Raw genomic sequence first — 23,883 nt, forward strand, 5'->3', positions numbered from 1 at the left:
AGTCATAGTGCACTTGTTGCAAGCATTTGTACCTGTATTCTGGTTAAATGTCCTGAAATTCTAAGGTTAGAACATGTTTGGGGACTGGAGACAACACCTCACTTTGGGATGCCATAGTAGTTCTCAGTGGGGAAGGGGCTGGGGAGGGAAGGGGAAGGGAGGGGAGGGGAGGGGAGGGGAGGGGAGGGGAGGGGAGGGGAGGGGAGGGGAGGGGAGGAAGATTCTGTAGATCTGAGGAAAGATGCTGTAGATCTGAAGGGTTTACTCCTGTTTTTCTTCTTTCCGATTAAAGCTGATTCCATGATGGAAGTTTCAATCTGTGGAGAACAGCTTTTTTTTGTCCCCAAAGTAGAAAATTCAGCGCCCATACTTAGAGTTCTATTGGAGAAGTGACTGAACTCAAAATGCACTAGGGATCCAGCTGCAGTTCAGTGATGATGGACTCAACATTTGGCAGCAGCTCTTCAGAGAATACAGGCTGTGGTTTCCTCCTGGGATCACCTTGCTCTGACCGTTGGCGACAGTGCTAGTGGAAGGTGGAATGAAACAGTTAGTTGAGCCTTAGGAGACAGAAACAGTGGATGAGCAGAAGATGACACATTAGAAAAAAGCATAGGGCAGGAAGCTGATTTCCTCCATCACATTCCGGTTAGGGTGGGTTAAGGACAGAAGCCCCAGAGAATTAGTTTTGACTCTCAAATCCTATTTGGCCTCAAGGACTTCCGTTATTTCCTCCAGAATAAACAAAGAAAGGATCGTTCATTATAGAACACTTGCATATTAAGAAGGGCAGGTGGGTGGGGATAATAATTTTGTAAATAGAAACTGGACAGGGTGGGGGTGGCTGGCATGGGTCACTGCTGGCCCCTCATCCACTGTAGTCCGTCACCACGTTGTCCGGACAGCCTGCATTGCTTGATCTCCTTCAAAGGGAGGCGGTACCTAGAATGAATACTAGGGTACTAGTTAAGGGCATGGGCTCTGTAGCAGAAAGACTGAAATTTTCTTGGGTCTTTCTGTCTAGATTGTACATGTACTCATTTTGCTGGGTAAGTGACAGAGCCTCTCCAAGCCCTGATTTTATCTAATGCTTACCCAAGCAAGAGTGCCTAACTTAAACAGTGGTTTCAAAGTTCAAGTGAGCTAATTCATACACAGTGCCTAATACACAGCTGGGGGCATATAAAATGCTTGAGCAGCACTGGCTAGTATTATGATTTCTAGTCTTGGCTGAGAAAAGTCAAAGTGAAAGGGGGTTAGAATTGCCACACACATTCTTATATTTAAATAAAGTAAGAGTTATGAAGTTATAAAAATAAGTGGATGGGGTCTTTAATGGATATAAAGAAGTTATAATCAAGAATACAATACCTGCTCAATAGGCTCTGGCAACAAGATATTACATTAGTTGTGTTTCTAGGTAAACTGGAGTTGAAGACATTCTCTAAAATGTGATGGCAGTTGACATCCACAGGAGTGCCAGAGAGAATGCCTGGAAGTGGAACAGAGTCCTATTCAGTATATTCATTAACAAAGTCCCTGAACGCTCCTTTGTTCTTAGCTTCTCCACTGTGCCCCACACATTTCACTTTACAACATGCTTAAAGGCAGCTCTGCCTCTTGGCTTTCTGCAGCAGCATATCTACAGGTTGGAAACACTGTCCCCCTGAAAGCTGCCATACTATGGGCACAGGGAGACAGGACACAAAGGAGAGGATGCGTTACCTGCAATGCAGGCTGTCATGAAGCAGGCTGTGGTCCCTGAAACCAGAGCTCTCACTGCCCCTGAGGTGATGTCACGCTTTCTGGAAGGAGCCATGGATGCTAGAAAACATGGAAGAAAGCATGAGAGATTAATGTTGACTAGAATTCCAAATTCCAGCCTCTGAGAATTGTTCTGGGGTTGGGGTCTCAGGTCAACTAACTTAAAAACACACACACACAACACCTAGCTGGGAAATTAAAGATTCAAGGGCTTAGTGATGAGCTTCACATCTGGAGAAATTCTCTGGTGTGTGAGGAAGGGAAGAAGTTTGTTCACACAAAGATACAAGTCCTCAGTCTCACATAGAATTCTCCTGGTATGCTGGGGGCATGGCAAGGCAAATGCGTTGCAAGGACGGATTCCAAATATTTGCAATCCATTTGTCACCATCTACGGCTATGCCCAAGGCAGACATCACAATTTAATAACAGCATTTTCCCACTGAACTTCCACTGGACTTCAGCAGCCTTCTCCAGGTGGCCATTGTAAATCTGGAATTGGCATGCAAGTGAAGCCTATGGCCCAGGTGGAGAAGCACCTGTCCACCGGAGCAAACTCTTGCTCAGGTTAGCTTGGGTATCCCTAGAAAACTACATTGCAGAGCAGGGATAAAAAAATAGACCCGTGCTGTTGCAGTTCCTTTTTTCCCCTGATATGAATAATGTTACAGAGCAAAATGGAGATCTAAAGCATGTTTACATCACATCTGCTGTTGAAGAATATTCTTTCCACTTACTGAGTGCGCCGACCACTATTCCTAGGGAACTGATATTGGCAAAGCCACAGAGAGCATAGGTGGCAATGGTCTCCGAACGAATCTGTAAATGAGCATAAACACACAGATGTATACACGATGTAACCCAGCTTATAAATCTGACATCCTAACCAGGCTTCCTATTGTGACTATGTAAACAGTACTGACAAGTAAATGTGCAGTGCATGGTGTTCAACATTTGTTGCTTCCAAGACTCTGTTTTTCCATCTCCCCCTGAATTTTGAGGGAGGGAAAGGGGCCTTGTGGATTCAGGACTTGGGGATGGTTGTCTTGGCCTCTACAACTTGTTACTTTCTGCTCAGTGATAACTTCTAACATTCAGTATGACGTGGCCACTCGTTTTATTTTTTTTTTATTATTTATTTATTTATTTATTTATTTATTTATTTATTTATTTATTTATTTATTTATTTATTTATTTATTTAAATATATCTTTATTGATTTCAGAGAGAGGAAAGGAGGGGAGAGAGAGAGATAGAAACATCAATGATGAGTCATTGATCAAGCCCGCAACCGGGCATGTGCCCTGACCGGGAATCGAACCCCGATCGCCTGGATCCTAGGTCGACGCTCAACCGCTGAGCCATGCCCGGCCGGGTTGGCCACTCGTTTTAATGTGCCAGGTATAGTACTAGCTACTGAAAATACAAAAACTGGTCCCAGGAAATATTCACATTACATTTATTTGACAAAGGACTTATTCAGTATGTATAAAGAACTGTTATCACTCAATAGTAAGAAGACAAGCACCCAATAAAAAACAGAGATTTCACATAAGACATGCAAATGGCCAACAAGCATATGTTCGACAACCTTACTCACTAGAAAATGCAAATTAAAACAATGAGATACTATTACATGTCCACTAAAATGGCTAAAAAAGATGGACAATAGCAAATGTTGGTGAAGATGTGGAGCAATTGGAATTCTTGTATGTTGTGGGTGGGAATGTAAGCTGACACAGCCTGTTTGTACAATACAAACATACTCGGCAGTTTCTTATCAAGTTAGCATACACTGCCTCTATGATCCAGAAATCCCACTCCTAGGATTTCCCCAGGATAAATAAATACATATGACCACAAGAAAACTGTACATGAATATTTACAGTAGCTTTATTCATAATGGCCCCAAGCTGGAAACAACCCAAATGTCCATCAGCAGGCAAATGGACAAACTGTGGGTATCCATAAAATAGAATACTACTCTGCAATGAAAAAGAAAAATCACTAACATATGAAACAACATGAATGCTAAGTAAATCCATTTACATGAAGTTATAGGATAAACAAAAATAATCTACAGTGAAAGAAAGGTCATTGCTGCCTGGGATGGGGAGGAGGGCTGTTGACTACAATGGGACAGGAGGGAAATTGTCTAGGTGTGAGGAGATGTTCTATATCTTGATTGTGGTCATGGTTACACAGGTGACACATCTGTCAAAACTCATGTACACTAAAAACAGGCCTTTTTGTATGTAAGCTATATTTCAGTAAAAAGAATGTGTTAAAACAAATTATTGTCAAAAGGAAGCTCACAGATATCTCAGGAGTTCCTTTCAGTATGGCTGTGGTGTGTGCTTGCCTTTCTTTGTTCCTCAGCTCTGACTGTCCCATAGGAATATGAGGTACCCACTGAGAAGTGGGAGAATGAACAGTCCTTCTCACAGGGCAGCGAGATGATGGAAGGTGAATTCATAAAACCATGACATGGCCCTCCGCCTCTATTCTGATAGTTGTGAGGTGCTGCTCAGGCCAGATCACTCTTTCTCAGGTTGAGGGACTGACTGTAGGAGACTCAGAAGATTCAGCGGATTTCGTTGTTCCCCAGAGGCACCCTGATCTGGTAAAGGCACTCACACAATTGAGGCAATCATTTTTGTTTCCAAAATCCTGAAAAATCTATGATTTGGTTCAAAGAACAAACCAGGCCAATGCGACATTCAAAGTAGTGGTCCCTACCCCCCTTTTCACTAACTGGGTTTTCTTAAAGCTTACATTTAAGACTTAAGTGGTCGTGCAAGTTTTTGTTGATTATAAGGCCCCTCTTCTTCTTCATGGTTTCTGAGAACTCCTTTGTTGGTTTTCAATCAGTGTGCATATAGCAGGCAGGAAAAAATATTTCAAGTATTCGAGCAGCCCAGTGTTTCTGGACAAGCTCATCCTCGCTCCCTGCTTTCTCTAGTGCTTTCCATTTAGTTCAATCTGCTCCCAAAACAGGTAAGCCTATTAAGAGCCCGTGGGGAGGGAGATAGCATAAAACACTTGAGATTCCTCTCTCCCCTTTCTGCGGAGTTATGAGGAGGGGATACACAGATGTGGCCATGGAGGGTTTTATAATAAGAGGGAAAGGAGGCTGGGGTGATTGCATTTTGCCTTTTCCCACAAATGTGCAAGATTACATGATGGAATGAGCTTCACTGTACCGGGAAACTAATAATAGTCCCCACAGCTCTCCTTGCACATGAGCAAAGATGCCATATGTACAAGGACATTCATTGCAGCACTACCTCCAACAGCAAAAAACTGGCAATACTGTTCATCAGCAAGGGACTGGTGAAAATAAATTATGGTGTGCTGTACAATAGAATACTGTGTCACAGACACTGGCATGGAAAGGCATCTGAAATACGTCATTAAGTGCAATGAGCAAGGTTAAGAACAGAGAGTCTAATATGGTACAGGGAGAGGGGCTGGGACAGAGACATAGGGAGGATGACTTTTCCCTCTACATCTTTTTGTAACTTTTGATTTCTGTACCATAGTATGTGTTACATGTAAACAAACATGCAAGGTATTATGGTTAAAGACGAGAACATGATGGAGCAATAAAGAGCTCATTCTGGGTATGTGGGTGCTACATTCTGGGCATGTGGGTGCTACATACCTTAAAAGGAGGTCAGCAGTGGACATAATTCAATGGATTACACTGGGTTTTTGCCTCATGCACCCAGATCTTACACTCCAGTTACATGGTACCTTTCCTAGGAGACTATTGGCACCCCTCCACCACTTCTTGGCTGGTAAACAATTGCAGGGACTCATCCCCATTTTGTGGATTGGAAATAAGATTGGGAAAATAAAAAGTGCTCTTCCCATCATGACTCAACACTAGCAGAAGACATTCAGCTCATATTTCCAAATGTCCTCCGTGCACCTGCCTCTGGGTGGGCTCATCCCCAACCCAAATCAGCTCTACTGTTCTTTCCTCTATCCTCTTTAATAACCTGCTCGCAAACCTGCTTTGCGCTGCCAGAGCTGTGAGCTTGCTTTGCTCATGAACAAAACCACTTTCTCCTGGCAGCTGGCAGTTGTGGATGAAAAATATTTCACTTCATCTAACCTATTGTTTACTTTTGGCAGAGAAGCAAGCTGGTTAGTGGTGGCATCTCAACAATGAGGACATTGGGCCAAGCTCCACTGTGCTGTCAGTTGAAGAACGAACATTTGAGAAACAGGAGATCCAGAGAGCCACTTGGAGAGTGGCGATTGTGTCTCACTAGTTCTTTAGGATGTCCAAGCACTATGTTGGATTTAGTGGTTTCTCAGAGTTCATTGAATTGCTTAAGCTGGAAGGAAGGGGCTTTCATGATCACTAGACTATGAACCCCATTAGCACTTAGGTCTCATCACTTAATGCTGTGGCCTCAGTACTTAAGTACGCTGTACACAAAAGGTATTCAATAAATATTTGTTGATTGACTGATTCCAGTCCCAGTTCATATGACTCTGGGTTTGGATCCACAGTGCCTAAAAGTAAGTCATCGCAGTGGTTAAAAATTAGTTATGTTTCTTTGTACACACACACACACACACACACACACACACACACAACACACACTAATTCAACACAACTGGAAATTATGAGGTGCTAAGTACACGATGATCTCCATAAGACCAGGGATTTCGGTCTGTTTTGTTCTCTGGGGTGTCCCAAGTGTGTGCCATGCTGCCTGACACACAGAGGCACCAGTCACTATCTGATGAGCGTATACATGTGATGATAAAATACTAAAAATCAAAATATTTACTTACCGACATATATTGCTGCACACCATTCACAAATTTGGGTCCAGCCTCTTTCCTTAAATTGATCAATTTTGAGAGATGCTCATAAGCCACAAATTCATTGAAGAATGTCTTATAACCTAGGAGTTTGGCAACCATAAAGCTGTCCTGCCAGTCCACTCCCATCATGAAGGAGAGGGGCATGAAGATGTAGGAACATATTAGCTACAAAAACCAAAAATAGACAGTTTATTATAGTAAGCTTCTGCCTCAAGCTTGTGACAAGATTGTTCCTGCCCATTCTGTGTTTACTTGAGACATAGACATCCCTTCATACACCCCTGCCCTAGGAATCAAGGTTGGAATTGGTCATTTGAAGTAATCTGGATTCTTGGGATGGGGTCAGGAGAGAGTGACTGAATGTTGGGGGAGGAGGGTGATAAGAGATGGGGTGGGACGATGGGGAGATGGGGGCTACACTATAAGTGTTTACATTAGGTAGAAGTATACTATAGGCAGTTAGGGAAGGCTGTTCACAAACCTATTTTATTTTTAAACAAAGATAGGCAGGAATAAAACAGAGGAGGAACATGACAGAATTATACCTCGAAACTTAGTTGTGGGTATTCGAGCATGTTTCCGAACCAGGACAGGGCTGAGTTCACAAAAGACAGTAGGGCTATGAAGGCAATCAGATTCACAGCGATGTTTGCCACCAGAGGGATGGATGAAGAGGCTCCCTGCGTTGCAGCTTCTAGGAGATTCCTTGAATCACTTTATCAAATAATAGCAGTCACAGAATTACCGAGGAGTTGTGCACAGATGGATATCACATGTATGGAAATGGCCTAATTAGAGCTCATGTGGATGGAGAAACCAACTCCCAGGCCCATGCCTGAGTCAAAATACTCCCCTGAAGTCTATGAAGTCATGATGGCATTTGTAATTGTTGAGTGTAGGTGATGGGCATCTGTTATTATACTACTCTTTTAATATGGGGTCATTTATAATTAAAAAATTAGGAGAAGGTAAAAATTCAGGTTTTAAAAACTATATTTAATTAAAATAGTTATCAAAGAAATATTTATAAAATATTCACGGTATAAGAACTAACAGTTCAAGGAAGGTCTTACTATCTGTGACCTCATTTGAGAAATGGAATATCACCATCACCTTTGAGTCCCACCCTTCTGCTCTTTCTTCATCTCAGCCTCTCCTCTTTAATCTCAGAAGTACCTGCTGATCATTCCCTTTCTTTTCAATTTTCATACTTGTCTGTATCCCTAAATAATATGTTGTATAGGTTTATACATTTGCTGACTTTATAAGTGGAATCGTACATGTTTCATATATACACTTGACAACTTGCTTTTCACTCATGGTTAAGACTTTACCTACGTACAAACAAGGGATGAATCTCAAAAACATGTTGGTTGATTAATTCTGTGATTTTATGAAACACTCTTGAACATCCTAAATCCCTTAGTCTTTTCCACACTTTTTTCTTTTCCAGAGAGCCAAATAAAATGAACCAATGAGGGGTGAAGGATACTTATATCTCACTGTCTCTTCCCTATTATGTAAGAAACTTCTAGAAATGGTTATCCTATGGCCTTCCAATGGTCTTAAACCAAAGCTCAATGAACACTATACTATATTTAAAGTGAAGTATCTACATCGAACAGTTGAGGATATGTATTGACATTCAGGTATTTAGAAACGTTTTCCTCCAGTATGGAAACAAGATTTTTGGGGTGATGTCTAAATAGTTACTGGGAAATTAAATTCCGTTTACTGCCATAATTCACTGGCTCTCTGATGATCACCTTTTTGTTGTACTTGAATTTGGGTCCCCCCCCCACCCCTCTGGCTGTGTAGTCATGAACTAGGTGATATGTTCCACGTACCCGTTTTCCATTTTCATGGCATTCTTGAGGGTTATTTTAGGTGTTTCTGTCTCAGGCCAAAAGAGTTTAGCAACAGCCAGTGAGGCTGGTGCCGACATAACTGAAGCCGTTAACAAGTGGGTGGACGAAACCTGTGGTTTCAGGAGAAAAAAAGGCCAACTTAGGTATAACTTTTCTGTTGTGTTCAGAATGAAGGACCCAAAAGCCTTACGAGGGAAAAGATGGGCAGGAACTGATTCTATACCAGAAAACAATGTTTCTTTGGAGGCTTGGAAGAGCTCACTAAGCCAGGTCAACATCACCTTGAGAGTCAGAGGGAGAAGAGAGAGATTTGTGTGAATTAATCACATCCTCAGGGAGAAGCATGGAACTAGTCCGATCATTTCAGAAAAGAATTAATCCTGCACTGTAGGAACTTTCAGAGAAGCTCCTCCACCTCTCTGTTGCCCTCTTGAATGTTCAAACAATCTCTGACTCCCATGTTTCATTATGTCATCAGTTTAGATGGGGCTATTAGGGGGTGCAGGCATGGGCACACCCCTCTTTATCTTTCTTCTACTTTCCTGAAAGCCTTTGTATCTTTACATAATATTGATTTATCCAGAGTCTCTTTAGTCTGTAAGCTATTTCTGTTTTCCTTACTGCTGGTCTGCTTATAAACTCTTCCCTCTCTCCTCCCCACACATTATTGTGTCTGGATTCTCATCTCCCGTAGTTTCAGGGTTCTAGAATCGTCACCTCTCTCCCTACTCCCATCTGGGGATCTGGTCACACTGCTATTCCTGAGGCCTCCTTGCCCCTTTTCGTCTTCTCCCTTTTTACTGATTAGCTTCCCGAGGCCCAGATGAAGTCCTGGACTGAAACATGCCTATCCTGAAGAATTCCTAGTCGCTGGGCCACACAGCTGCTGTGTTATTCCATTTCTCCACTGGGGTTGCATCTGTGTGCAGCTTGTAAGCTCTATGCTTGGGGCACTTGCACCAGTTATCATAACGTTCTCCAGTCCCATACCATGGGCCGCCAGCTCTCAAACTGGGCTGTACATTGGAATTTGAGGAGTTTAAAAAATATATTGATGTTTGGGTCTCATCCCATGAGATTCTGGTTTAATTACTCTGGGCTTGGGCACGAGGGCTTCTAATAACTCCAGGGTGATTCTCATGTGCAGTAAGGCTTGAGAACCACTACCCTAGGCCAGGGGTCAGACAGCATTTTCTATAGAGGGCGAGGGAATAAATATTTTTGGCTTTGAGGCTACAATTATTCAACTCTGTAGCATGAAAGCTGCCATAGAGAAACAAATGGGAGTAGCCAATTTCCAATCAAATTTCAATTACAAAAGAAGGGAGTGATCTAGATTTGGCCCATTGGCCCTACTTTGCTGACTCCTGGTCTGGGATTGCCTCTACTAATGTCAGTAATAGTTTTATTTATTTTTATCAAAATTTAAATTTTCAGTCCAAGTAGCCTCATAATATTGTTTCATTCTGTTATGGTTGGATATAATTCACATTCAGGTGGCAGGGATATGAAAATGAAGCCCAGAAAAGATCACTCCATTCAAATGCCACAGGAACTGTGACCAACAATACAGCAAAAAGGATACTCTTTTGTCCTCCTTATCTAGCAGCAATGGGAAAGAAGAGGTTATATTTTCTAGAAATTAATCCCAAAACATTCTTACCCCAAAAGAAATGTATGCACCTAAGACACTTCCAGCAATGGTAGCGAACCCAGCGGTCATAATTGCGTGGAGTTCGGACTTGGTGATGTATGGTAAGTACGGTCGGACCAGCAGCGGGGACTCCGACTGGAAATGAAGAGCCACCAGATTAAACATTCGCTTTTAAATTTTGGTGGTCTATGACAATCTACTGAAATTTCCATTCTCTAAATGCAGTATATTATGCTAAGTGAAATAAGCCAGTCAGAGAAAGAAAAGTACTACATGATCTCACTCATATGTGGAATATAATAAACAGAATAAACTGATGAATAAAATAGATCCAGAGACATAGAAGCATGGAACAGACTGAGGGATCTTAGAGGGAAGGCAGGGGTGGAGAAGTGGGTGGGGAGAGATCAATCAAAGAACTTATATGCTTATAAGCATAACCCATGAATACGGACATTGGTGTGGGGAAGGCCTGGGGGTGGGGTAGGTGCAGGGTGAAGGGGATCAGTGGGGGAAAAGGGGGAAATATGTAATACTTTCAACAATAAAGATAAAAGAAAAACCTTAGAATATTTCTTTTATTTACGTGGAACCCTATTTATTTATTTATTTATTCATTCATTCATTCATTCATTCATTCATTCATTCATTCATCTTTATTGTTGCAAGTATTACAAGATGTCCCCTCCTTTTTTCTCCTCATTGACCCCTTCTACCCCACACCCACCCCCTGTCCTAGGCCTTGAGTGGACCTCAGACCAGCTCTATCAGCATCACCTGGGAACTTCATAGACAAGCAAATCCTCAGGCTTACTGAATCAGGAACTCTGGGGGTGAGGCCAACAGCCTGTTTTAACAAGCCTTCCAGGTGGTTCTGATGTATGCTTGAGTTTGAGGGCCTCCTCAAACTCAATGACAGGTGTCTGGGTCATTTGAACTCTAGGTCAGTGTGCTTATGGTATAGAGTCATGTGTTTGCAAAGTTCACAAGGCCAATTCACATTAGCCCCCCACCCAGCCTAGGACTGGATTCTGATGGTCGTGTACACTTTCCTAAGGTGGGAACATCCTTGGCCAAGTAACTCCACCCACTGGCCTGGCCTTGCGAATTGTGATTCCCAAGCCTCTGTGACTTCCCATCTTCCAGCTTCATTCCACAGACCCTATACCACTTTGCTGACACCACAGGGAAATAGAGACACAAGTATGAAAAAATATGAGCAATAACAGGGACAGGGGCCCACAGGCCCTTTCCTCACTGAGAATCAGAGACCGCTCCTCTTCCCCTTGGGAGGAAAGGAATTGGAGAGGGTATAGTTGCAAAGGCTTGAGTCAAATTAAGGAGAGCTGGAGCCTCCAGCATGGGGCTCTCCATAAATAATAGCTGTACTTTTAGCATGTTAAGTACCAAATTGAGCACCACAGAAGCACGTGTGCAATTTTACAATTTCCCCCTCATTATTTCTAATTGTTCTATAAGATTGAATGTGTTGAGCTTCAATTTATGGGCTAAATTGAAACTCAGTACATGAGTCCTCTTACCCCGCAGGTAGCAGTAATCAACTCAAGATGGTGCCGTAATTAGTCCTGAGAGATTTTATGGCTATAATGATAATAATTTCAATTCCTAGGGAAGGAATATGGGCCCTGCTCTAAAGACTCTGCTGCAGGCTAGCAGGTTGGGCTTACCCGATACGAAGGCCCAGTCTGTCTGGAGCAGCTGTAAGCCTAGGATTTGGGGCCATGTGTTTTCCTGGCTGACTTTTTGCTTCAAATCCTGTTTCCTCGAGCAGCCCTGAGAGCAAGCTTTGGTGCTGGGCTTCTGCGGTGCCGGGCTGCTCTGCCTGGAGCTACACATCCTGAATACCGAGGATGGCCGTTACCGTTTCTTACTTATCCACCCCTCAGGGATGCTGCTGTTTTGAGAGGTACCCCTTGGCATCGTTTCCCCCCTTCTTTTCCTTAAATGGACATCGATCCATGTGAAGGGTCAGGGAGGTGAAAATGTTTCTGTCCACTGGCATTTTTCTTTAGGTTCAGCAAAGACAGACTGTGGGCCAGTTGGGAAAAGCGAGAAGGAGCTCAGGTGCTCACACGGCTGCAGCTGTTGGCTGAAAGCCTGTCTTGGTCTTGTCGGTTACCATGGGCACCATGCTGCAGGATGGGCGGCTGCCTGCGCCCGCTCGCAGCTTCGCGATAAAGGGTGAACTCCCTGGGAGGGAGTGAGCTGCTAAGCCTCTGAAAGGTGAGCCAGAGACCTCAACAGTTCAATAATTTCAGAAAAGCTTTACTGAGAATCTATACATGAGAAGCCCAATGCTTTGATGAAATGACTCAGTCTTTCTTCCTGTCCGTAAACTTTCAGGAACCCAAGTACCACATTAGTGCACCGAGACTCTTGGAAGGGACCTCAATCTCTCCCCCTCTCTCTCTCTCTCTCTTTCTCTCTCACACTTTTTTTTCTCTTTCTCTGCAATCCTGGACATTGTTGATACTGAACGTTTTCTATTTTGACACCCTTCCCCTTACACTAAAAGAAATAACAGTAATTTTTAAATTCCATTTTCTGAGAAGCGTATCCTTAAATGTAAGCAGGTGTTTTGTTTTATTTTTTAATATTACAACTTACCTGTCCGACAAATATATTGCCAGCAGCAACTACAGATTCAATAGGAGATGATCCCATAGTAACTAGCATTATCCATCCAACCTAAATGGGAAAAGTCAATGAAGAACTATTTGTATACACACAAGACTTCAAAGCAGGGATAAAAATATTTAAACTGGAGGGAAATGCTGCGACCTTCAGCAGTTGCTGGCAGGCAGTGATGGTGCTACATGTGAGAGTATCATATCTAGTCCACACAGCAGGCAGATCAAATCCTCCTGTTTGAGCTGTAAGCCTGAGTCTTTGTATATACTTTGAACATTATACTAATGAATGTTGAAATATTGTAAATAGTCATGCAGGCTTTACGGCATTCCAAGGACTGCCTTAAATCCTTTGTCCAAATAATGCATTTAATCCTCATAATAACCCTTTGAAGGAGGTCCTAAAATTATGCCCATTTAATTAATTAATTAATTAATTTTATTTCTTATTTTTTTGGTTAATCCTCACCTGCGTATATTTTTTCCATGATTTTTTTAGAGAGACTGGAAGGGAGGGAGAGGGAGGGGGCGGAGGGAGAGAGAGCAACATCAAGGTGACAGAGATACATCAATTGGTTGTCTCCTACACATGCCCAGACTGGGGCCAGGGAATGAACCTGCAACCCAGGTACATGCCCTTGACCAGGAATCAAACCTGAGACCCTTTGGTACATCAGCTGATGCTCTAACCACTGAATCACACTGACCAGGGCGATGCCCATTTTATAGTAGAGGAAACTGAGGCACAGACAATTTAGTTGTTTTGTAAAGATCACCCAGCTACTAAGTAGTGGCATGTAGTTGAGGTTTGGCCTTTCCTACTTAACTCAAATGAACATAGTTTATGGTCCCACTTTTGTACTGGTCCTTCCAACCAGAGCCTATGGGGCCCACCTCAGGATGAGGACTTCTAATTGTATTCTCTCTCTTTTCTGCTTAGACAGGAGCACAGTAATTCTGAATGTTTAAATAGTAATTCTGAATGTTTAAATAGATAATCAGATAATTATGGGCCCTGTCACTCTTGCTGAAATTCTGAATTCTCCTGGTATTCTGGTTTTCTCTCTCTCTCTCTAGATCCATTTTATTTATTTACAGGGATCAAAAGAGGGCTGTGACTGTGCCAAGGCCCTGTATGTACTGCCTTGCTCTCATGTACATTCAAAATATGTTACAAATTTCCTAGGTTGTTTTTTTTTAAGTTTTAATCTTCACTGGAGGGTATTTTTCTCATTGCTTTTACAGAGAGAATGGACGGGAAAGAGAGAGAGACAGAGAAACATTGAGAAACATCAGTGTGAGAGACACACATCGATTGGCTGCCTACCACTCACACCCCAGACCAGGGTTGGGGATCAAGCCTGCAACCCAGGGACACGCCCTGGGCTGGAATCGAACTGGGAACCCTTACGGTCCGGGGGCTGACACTCCAAGCACTGAGCTGAACCGGCCTGGGCAATTTCCTAGTTTTTAAATCTAACATACGAGAGTGTAGGACTGACAGTTGCTGGGGCAGCAGGAATGATGAACTTTTCACACTTTAATGCAAAAACTGTGTACTTATTAAACTCCCCCAGGAGCAAAAGCTGCTTTCCCTTTCCTCCTTCTTGCTTTGATTCTCTAGCAACTACTAGACCAGGGGCGCACACTTTTGTGGCCTCCTCTGTTTAAGACACTGAGTGGACAGCCAGAATGAAGAAACAATGCTGCTTCCCCGGCAGGTGTCTGACCTGCTTGAATCAAGTCTTTGGCTTAAAGAAGTAATTGCTAATAGAAGTCCCTGAGATAAAATTTCCTCTATGGAAACTTGGGATTTTGGGCGTTTCAATCCATTAAGTTGGATGGTGGTGGATCTTGGTACAAAGAGAAAAGTACTTGGAAGAACCTGGATAAAAGGCATGCAAGACTTTGTCTCTGAAAGAATCCAGCTTTTCACCTGTCACCCAATCCCTTCCAGTCCCGGTACCTTTCTAATGATCCACTGCATCAGTCCGAGGTAGTAGAGCATGGACATGACAGTGCTGAAGAAAACCACGATTGGCAGGATCTGGGGGTGGAGTGGGGATGAAAGTGATCACCGGTGAATGCTGGCCCCAGTAGCGTTAGTAGGTATCAGATCAGTCTCCTTTCTGCCTCCCTTCCCCCCTTGGAGATATCATAACAATAGTAGAAACTCCTCTTGAACTAAATAACACTTTTATTGGGCAGCTTCTCCATTGACTGTCTCTTATTCTAACTTGTTCTGGGTAAGCTTGAGTATATTTCATAGGAAACTTGACATTTTTTTCTCTGCTATGATGAGTTCTTCTTACTTTACTTTCTCAGAGAAGAAATGAAGTTTTAGGGGAATTTGTAATAACTAGATCAACAAACTGAAGGTTCTGATATGAAACAGACATGGATGACACCACTCACTAGCAGAGCATCCTGGGTGAAGTCTATGTGTGAGCAACCTAAGACCCTTATTCATAGTGGTAAGTGCTTAGTCACTGTGCCTCCTGTAGAGTAAGCACTCATTCATTTAGCTTTTAAGGTAATTATTTTACTTATAGATTTCTGAATCACTAAAATGATTAAACTTGGGAAACTAGTTAACTTTTGTGATAACAAAATGTTGCCTTTTTCTAGCTCCTATTTTCCTGATGCTCTTTGGGTGCCTTCAGTGCAGCCTGTGGGTCTGCAGAGATCACACAGAGCTGTGGTCTGCCACCCTCTGCACTCCCAAACCACCGCATCCCTCCAAGCCCTCTGCTCCCCAGATAAATGGCCAGGGATAAGCCGCCACCAGAGGCACAGAATGACTGAAGACAATTTGTACAAGATCTAATTTAGAAAAATCTATTAATAATAGATATTAAAAGACATTCTGTGCCATTATTGAGGGCTCACTCATCTGCTTTTATTGGCTTTAATGGGCAGGCAGAGCCTTCCTGAGAGCTTCAGGGAGCTGGAGGGGTTCATCTCTTGAATGTTCCCACAGAGATTTCACTTTGGCAGAGAGGATAGAGGTTGCTGCCCCCAGGGGGCAAGATCTGAAGACACTCAGACTGTCTGGACAGCAAGTTACTTCTTCCTTGTGACTCTTTTTTCCAGTTCTTAATTAAATTCATGATATGAGCACATTTCGATCTCAATTTATAAACACTTGACCTTTCCAAGATGGCTTCATTATCTCAGCCTCAAAGCATCAAATCAACAGTTTAAAAAATCAGCAGTTTAAACAAAGATTCACCATTAAGAGTGGGCCTCACTGTTGTTGGGGTACTTTTGGAGGTAAATTTGGAGTCCCTAAGTGAGCAAACAATTTAGAAGTGTAGGGACAATAACACACCACAAAAAATAAAGCTGAAGAAAAAGCCGTGTGTATCTTTCTGACTCATCAAGGATCTATAAGGATTTCCCAGAGGAAGATGGGCTTCCTGAGGCTTGTGAGAGCCTTGGGAGGGAACCCATTAGGCCTGGCCACGGGGCCAGCTTGCTTTTCTCCTGTAGAATACCGTCCCTCTTTTGGTGGGGAGAAGACCCAGCCTCCAGGCTTGCGCAAGCAAAGGCTGTGCTCAAGGAAAGATGGCAAAGATTTAGCATGGGGATGGTTCTGGAAGAACGGAGGTTGATGTGGGTGGCCGCTATCCTGGTTTGCTTGTGACTGAGGAGTTTCCCGAGCACAGAGCTGTCACTGACCCTGGACATAGAAGCCATTAGTGGCCTATTCACTGCCAGGTAGGTACTTAATGCTCTTTCCCCTAAAATCTCAGATACTATTACCCCATATGATTTTCCTAAGTATCTCAGGCAATCTACAAGCACACCCACAAAGGAGTCTTTTAATATTGCTGTCTTTCTCTAGATGTTTCCCTTAATGCTATAGTAACAAAGTAAATGTTTGCAGTCCACTGACTTCAGATATCATTGTAAATGAAAAAGGGCAGTAATATGCTATGCGTCTATGACATACACCTGGTTTCTGTTCAGTTAGGTTCTATCTGAACAGCTACAAAGACTAAGATGTTACCAAAAAGAAAGAGACTACACACAGAAAAGGGAGTTTGGCTTTACCTTAAATGCAAAGAAGTGGTCTGTGTATTTCTCACCAAAGACAAAGGAAGCCCCAGCATTAGTGTATTCCAAGAATGTCTGAGTTGAAGACAGGAAAAGAGAAGATCATTACAGTCACTGAAGTGGTGGTTACAATTCACAGGACCTACCAGGCTCTGCAGAGGGTGGGGACCCAGCAAGCTTGTTGGATTTACTTGGAAAGTTAATAGCTCAGCCCCAACTCCTCCAGTGGATGGCATGGAAGTGTATTTTTGAACTCTATATACAAATTTCCTGTAATTTCTGACATTTGATCTGAGTCCAGAATGGTCAAGAATGAGCCAGGTGTGGAAAATTGTTCCAGCAAATTATAGATGGCACATAAGTGGCACCAGTTATTGCTAGATGCAAAGAAAGCCTGTTTCTTTTTTGTTTGTGGAACCATTTAAAAGCGTGACACCCTTTGAGCAGAATAAAGGGGGCAATCAGGATAGGGTGTGATGTAGCGGATGATATGAGTAAGGGACAACCATGGTATTAATAAGCTGGCAGATTAACATACTCTACATAAACAAAATAATTTGTTTAACTCATGTTACAGAATTAAAATTTGGGTCAGCTAATGCAGACAAATACACCTGTTTCTGACATGTTAAAAGCATTATAATAGCAAGGTGCTTATTTGAACCCAACTTACCTGAACTTGTTTGCCCAGCCAATCAAAGGCTATAAATCCAGGCTTAGTCCTTAGTATTAAGAGCCCAAGAAGAAACTGTAACCCAATTCCCCAAAAGACAGGCCTCCAGTAAACCTGTATAGAAAGATGAAGAGATATATCTTATTAGAAAATGAATGCTGAACTCAGCATCAATGCCCAAATGATCACTATTTCCTTGGAAGCTTCTTTCATGTAGCCTGTGACCCACCTTCTGTGGGAGGCCAAAGCAGCCATGAGCAGAGAATCCCTTGATAGAATCAGACCCAAACATATCGGGGTTGCAGTTCCTCTTCCTAATCACAAGTGTGAAGACTTCAGTCCCGGGAGAGAATGCAACCATTATGTCATGATAAAATATCTTAGACACAAGAGTTGTCTTAGAGGGGCCATTAAAGGGGGAATGACCTGGCCTTCCTAGCTGCGCTGTTCAGATTAGATACGTGCCATTATTTCCCCTGCCTGGCAAATGGAAAGGCAGAACATGACTTCTCTGTGTGCCCAAGGTTTGTTGTTCTGACAATTTGTAAGTGAATTAAGTGAAATTCCACCCTGTTGAGGGGCTCTCATTTCACTGTGAAAGGCACCAGTTAACTCTAATGCAGACCGGGGGAGTGCAGCGGTAATGGACAATCACCTGCTTTCATTTTTGGTGCAGCGATGAGTGGCCTGCAAAGAACTGTGGGATTGGAGGCATAGTACACAGTGGAGACAGTCACCAGAACAGGGCAAAGAAGTGGGACCATATTAGCTGCCTCTTTTTATTCCTTGAGTCAACCTTCCAGCCAGTAAAGTCTTCCAGAGTTTGCCGATATGAGTCATGCAAAAGCTTCAATGTTTCAGAATTCTTGCCTATTTAATGGGTTATAGGCTGACAGAACAAGGACGAGAATTGAATTCCATGTGAACAAAACTGTTTAAGGACAAAGTTTTGGAGTAAAATAGCCTAAATTGCAAATGGAAATTTGATAAAGTGTGGAATTCAATGGCAGAATATTAGATTATTTGCTGGTCTGAGGAGATCTGGATCAAAATGGATGAGTTTTCTTTGTATGTGTGTTTCAGCGGGGAGGTGGGGTATGTGAGTAGCAATTGGACTTGACAGGAGAAAACATCTCACTGGTTGTGTAACTGAAAAATCACTGAGAGTGAAAATGAGAGCGTGTACGATGGAAGTTCAGGAAGATGGGTGCCTTAGTTATCTAAAATATCATAGCAAGGTGATACAAATATTCAATAATAGTTCAATTCTCTCACACTCGTTAATTTGAGCAATTTACACATGAGAAAAAAAGGGGTACCCAAAAAAGATCAATTTCATACTTACTTTGGTTGGGTATTTGGAAAATAGAAATAGCAGGATAATGTACATGATGAGCCCACCGAAGGACACCAGTTGCTGCTGGCCCAGTTTGGCGGTATCAAAGATCAGCCAGAAGATAATCCCCAGGATCAGTGAGCTCCAAATCACCCTAAGAGACCAGGAAAGGGGGCATTGGCGTCACTTGCTGTGCTAACTTGAAAATCTCCATCAGGCTTAAACTACCAAACAAAAAGATATTAACAAGAGTAACACATCCTGGCACCAGGAAGTTGTGCTTCTAGAAATTGCAACAGATCCTCTTTGTTTGTGGTTAAAAAGGGGAATAGCCAAAACATTAAGCAACGTGTCTCCACAAAGCTTGGGCTCTTTGCTGGTTCAAGGATATATAAAGGGGTCAGAGAGTAGAAAGGATGTTTGGAGAGAGAAGTCTGGTGATTTCTTTGAGAGACCTACTGGGAGTCCTCACCTCTGTTTTGGGAGATGGCTGAGGTGTTGCCTTTTAAGAGAGAACTTGAAATGTGCTCTCCACAGTTGAGGGAACTTAGCTGCGTCTAGAGAGCTAAGTTGGACTTTAGACTGGGTTCTGACTCCATGGGGAATTTGGCAGGTATTACAAGTCTGAGTCATGGTTTGGATGGCAGAGCCAGAAAGGGTGCTGTGTTGGTATTGCACAATCCTGGTTTATTAGGTCAAGGATGTGTGAAGTTTCCTACTAGATCCCATGTGGGCCATGCTGGGGCAGACCCACGCTGGATCCTAACCAGTAGGGCCACCTGGAGGGAGAGGAGGCCCCACAGATAGAGACTGAGGGAAAAGCCCTGAGTGGTCACCTGCAGGACACAGGTCCTATAGGAAAAAGTTAGCTTTAGTTATTTATAGAATTTTCCTCTCAGGGAAGCCAGAGCAGGAAGCCACCTCCCCAAATAGAATCGTCCCATGTTTTGGATAACATTTTTTCATTTAGTAGCACTTGAAATTAAGGTAGTTTATAGGGACAATTGAACACATCTCAAATGAGTCATTGCCTTATCTAAGCCTTGATTTCCTCTTTGTAAAATCAAGGCATTTTAACAGATTATCCCCTAGGTTGTTTCTAGCTGCAGTATTCCATAAATGCGGAAGCAATTTCAGAACAAATCTTTGAAACAGTGTTGGAAAAAACACCCCTCTCAACTGTAATAAGAGAACCAACTGCATTTACCACTTCAGCCAGAACCAATGGCTGTCTAGAAGTCTTCTGCCAGGAGATAGGAACTCATCAATTCGATGTTCATATTTGGCCATAAAGTGATCCCAGATCACAAAGAAGATGGCAACCACGGTGATCACGAAAAGAGGAAGGGCTCTGTGAAAATTCAGCACACAGGCTGCAATCACCATGGCCAGGTAACCTGTCCAGGAAGCAAAGGCAGACAGCGAACATCACCAACACTGGCTGGAGACCGGCCTTCAGCACTGATCTGGCTCAGCCAAGGGCAAGTTCAGTGAGCAAACCACAGAATAAAGGAGTGCTCTTCATATTCTTGGTATGGCTATTGGCTCCTCTGATTATAATTCACCATGAACGCCACAAGAACAAGATGCTAGGGCTTTTTTTCTTATAGAATCTTCTGAGTTCTTGAATCTTGATGCTTGACCACTGAGCCTCTCACTTAGTACTAATCACCTTTTTCTGGTATCCAGTCAGACCCAGCAGGTGAAAGCCCAGGTGTTGAAACAACCACTGGCAAAAAGATACCAATTCATCTGGTTTGCAGCTCAGATTTGGCCTAAGCTTGAGTAGCAAAATCTCTAAGGGCAACAGAAACTCTAATGGAAAGTGGTGGGGTAGTGAGCAAGGTGGCTGCTTTTGAAAAGGAGATTCTAGAATAAGAACAACAAGTTTTCCCATTAATGGTCAGCAAACACGGTTTTGTTTGCAAGGTAAATTTGGCTTGCCACTTGTTTTTGTAGGTAGCAAGTACAGTTGTATTTGTATATCAGTATTTGTATTCTATAAATAAAGCTGCCTGGGAACACAGTCATGCATGTGCTTTTGTACTATGAAGGCAGAGATCTGTGGTTCTGATGTATGGCTTGCAAAACACTACCTAGCCCAGTTCAGAGGAAATTTACAATCTTGCTATTCCCTGTTCCGGTGGTGTGAACACCAGCAAAACCACTGCCCATGAGGGTGCAGCAGCCTTGGATTAGTATCTGTGGGCTTGGGTGGTAGGGTTCACGTTTCATAGACAGGGGTATTCTTTAAAATGGGTGGATCCCTTTGCTTTGGAGGAAGTAAAAACAAAAAGCTCACTCTTCCGTGTTTAATTGACCCTTGAACAACACAGGTTTGAACTTCCTGGGTCCATTTATCCACGGATTAAAAAAAATAAATACTGTAAATGTAGGTTCCCTTCTTGAAAATCTTAATAGCATTTTTCCCCTCTAGCTTATTTTATTGTGAGACTACAGTATTTAATACGTCCAACAAACAAATATGTGTTAATCGTCTATTTATGTTATTGGTAAGGCCTCGGGTCAACAGTAGGCTGTTAGTAAAGTTTTGGGGGAGTCAAAAGTTAGATGTGGATTTTTGACTTCATGTGGTGGGGCGTGGGGAGTGTTGGTGCCCCTAACTCCTGCATTGTTCAAGGGTCAACTGTAAAAGGTAGAAAACAAACAAACAAACACAAAAACAAAACCCTTAACAAATTTTTTTTAAAAGAAGGATCAATTGTAAATAGTTACAGCTCTGCCTTCAGACAGGAGGAGTGGGCTACATGACCCTAAGCAACTCCCAGCATTGTAGCCACATAAAGTCTCCATTGCTTACATTTCCTCCTGCAATTAGAGTCCTGTGCTGAGATTACTAACATGTTTTCCAGTTACCTAGATTTGCATTAACCAACTTTCAAATCCACATCATAGTAACAAAGATCACAGAATGGGTGACCTAAATTAACTAAATTAGCCAGACAGGGAGATGGTCTGGATAGGTACCCCAAGATAAGACCTGCAATTCAGGGCCTCTTGACTTACTTCTCTGTCTCTCTGGATGATTCATGAGGTCCAGGGGAAAGGAAGGGTTTACTTTCCACAGAAAGCTTAGTATAATATTTGAGGGACCCTCAAAGAGAGGTACCCCCATCTCCTTTTTTTATTTACCTGCTAATAAGATGCCCCAGGTGATATGCCAAATGGTGGTTTTGTGTTTTCTACAAAAATCACAAACTGTACCATACTTCCTTGCCAGACACCTGTAACAACACAAAAACACAATGACAGGCAGAAGTCAATGCCAAAAACATGACATAAACTGGTATGCTACAGCTAGATGAGGCTTTGTAAATAAAGCAAGGAAACGAACAAATTCAGGAAGCATATGTCCTACAAAATGGAAATGGGAAACTCATTTTATTGTAGACTAAACTCAGCCATGGCTTGGATCCACTTTGCTGAATGGATGTGCTAAGTGCTGAGAGATCACAGAGATACACAAAACATGTTCCTGGAAATAGAGCGGAGGCGATTGATAACTAACCAAAAGCTGAAAATAATACATAGGACAAGATTGTTTCTCACTGGACCCTGAGGGCCTCCATTAGCTTTAAGGACACTGTTATTAAATGCTGATTTTAAAAAATCCACTGAACTCTCATCCATCTAGTTCCACAAAGTTTGAGTGGGTGGTGGGTCCCTGTCCTCGCTCACCACACCTTTCAGTGGGAAGCTGACAGACTCCACTGGGTGCTTGAAATGTAAAGCAGGATTCTGTGGATTTGAGAGCTTTAACCAGTAGGTTGTAATACAGCTTTCTCAGAAAGTTCCAGAATTGTTAGTGTGTCTTTGTTTCTGTTCAGGGCTTTGTTGTGAGGTGGTGGGTGGTGTGAGAGCAACGTGTGTATGTGGTCACTTCTTCAGAAAGAGACTGGAGAGGCCACAGGGCTGGACCCACAACAACTGTCCTCTACTTCCCCTGGGATGCTCCTGGTCCCTCCACTTCAGGGAGGCTCTGAAACCTGGCTTCCCTGCAGGTGCCTCTTTCCTCACTGCCGCGTCTAACGAAGCCCTCTCCTCCCCTGAGGCTGGGTGGAAGGAATTTCTTGCACATTTAACCACAAACACTTCCAGGTCACTGGATAGCACTTCTAAAACAACCAACCACTTCCTTTTCTTGTTGTTAATTCTCACCTGAGGACATTTTTTCCACTGATTTTTAGAGAGAGTGGAAGGGAGGGAGAGACGAGGAGAGAGACAGAGAGAGAGAAATACTGATGCGAGAGAGAGGCATCAATGGGTTGCCTCCCACATGTGCTCGACAGGGGCCAGGGATCAAACCTGCAACCCAGGTATGTGCCCGTGACCAGAAATCAAACCCACAACCCTTTGGTGCATGCGTGTGTGTATGTGTGTGACACTAACCACTGAGCCACACTGGCCAGGTCAGCCACTTCTTGTCCCTGTAGATTCCCAATCCCCAGAACCTCAAAGGACTCAGCTCCCCACTGGGACCTCCCTCCCCTTGGTTAGCGTCTCCGGTTCCCTTCCTTCCAGCAGTCATGCCCACATGTCCAAGCCTCAGCCTCCTTCCAGTTTTAGGACACAGCTCAAGTTCTTCGCTTCTACAAAGCTTTCATACACATCCTCAGAGAGAGGCATTCTTCTGTACTTTACCCTACTTTTTAAATTGTGTTTTGTTATGTAGCCTTGATCTGACTGACTTCCTGAGGGACAAATCTCTGTGAGCCCTATAGCGCCAGCACCTTGGACATTAAGGGTGCTTGACAGGCATTTGTTGCATTACTAGATAAATGAAAAGGGGATGTATATTGCTTTTCTGGAGCAGTATTTTATAGCTGTGGGTTGGGACCCATTAGTGGATTGTGAATGATAACCATCACTAAAAGAAATAGGACATGCCAGAGTGGATCACTCATAGTGATGACATTTATTATTTAATGAGACTTGTGTCAGTATGTATGTCTGTGAATGTGTGCACTGAGAATTAGAAACACTGTTCTAGAAGATGTTGAGGTAATAGAAGGT

General features: G+C 42.9%; 1 protein-coding gene across 1 annotated transcript in view; it reads right to left on the bottom strand.

The window, feature by feature from the left end:
* Positions 1–399: 399 nt before the first annotated feature.
* The window catches only part of SLC28A3 (solute carrier family 28 member 3), a 50,120-nt gene continuing 26,636 nt past the window's right edge, over positions 400–23,883 (bottom strand). Inside the window, exons 4-18 of the mRNA XM_087822546.1 lie at positions 22,003–22,094; positions 20,057–20,246; positions 18,859–19,003; positions 17,514–17,627; positions 16,838–16,915; positions 14,748–14,828; positions 12,759–12,839; positions 10,140–10,265; positions 8,456–8,586; positions 7,154–7,322; positions 6,576–6,773; positions 2,502–2,583; positions 1,726–1,824; positions 1,372–1,492; positions 400–526 (exon numbers count right to left, since the gene is read on the bottom strand). Coding sequence (XP_087678672.1) covers positions 400–526; positions 1,372–1,492; positions 1,726–1,824; positions 2,502–2,583; positions 6,576–6,773; positions 7,154–7,322; positions 8,456–8,586; positions 10,140–10,265; positions 12,759–12,839; positions 14,748–14,828; positions 16,838–16,915; positions 17,514–17,627; positions 18,859–19,003; positions 20,057–20,246; positions 22,003–22,094 — 1,834 coding nt within the window. The remainder of the gene's footprint in view (positions 527–1,371; positions 1,493–1,725; positions 1,825–2,501; positions 2,584–6,575; positions 6,774–7,153; positions 7,323–8,455; positions 8,587–10,139; positions 10,266–12,758; positions 12,840–14,747; positions 14,829–16,837; positions 16,916–17,513; positions 17,628–18,858; positions 19,004–20,056; positions 20,247–22,002; positions 22,095–23,883) is intronic.

The sequence above is a fragment of the Miniopterus natalensis genome, chromosome 12 (genome assembly GCF_054644295.1).
Source record: "Miniopterus natalensis isolate mMinNat1 chromosome 12, mMinNat1.hap1, whole genome shotgun sequence".
NCBI classification, from domain to species: Eukaryota; Metazoa; Chordata; class Mammalia; order Chiroptera; family Miniopteridae; genus Miniopterus; species Miniopterus natalensis.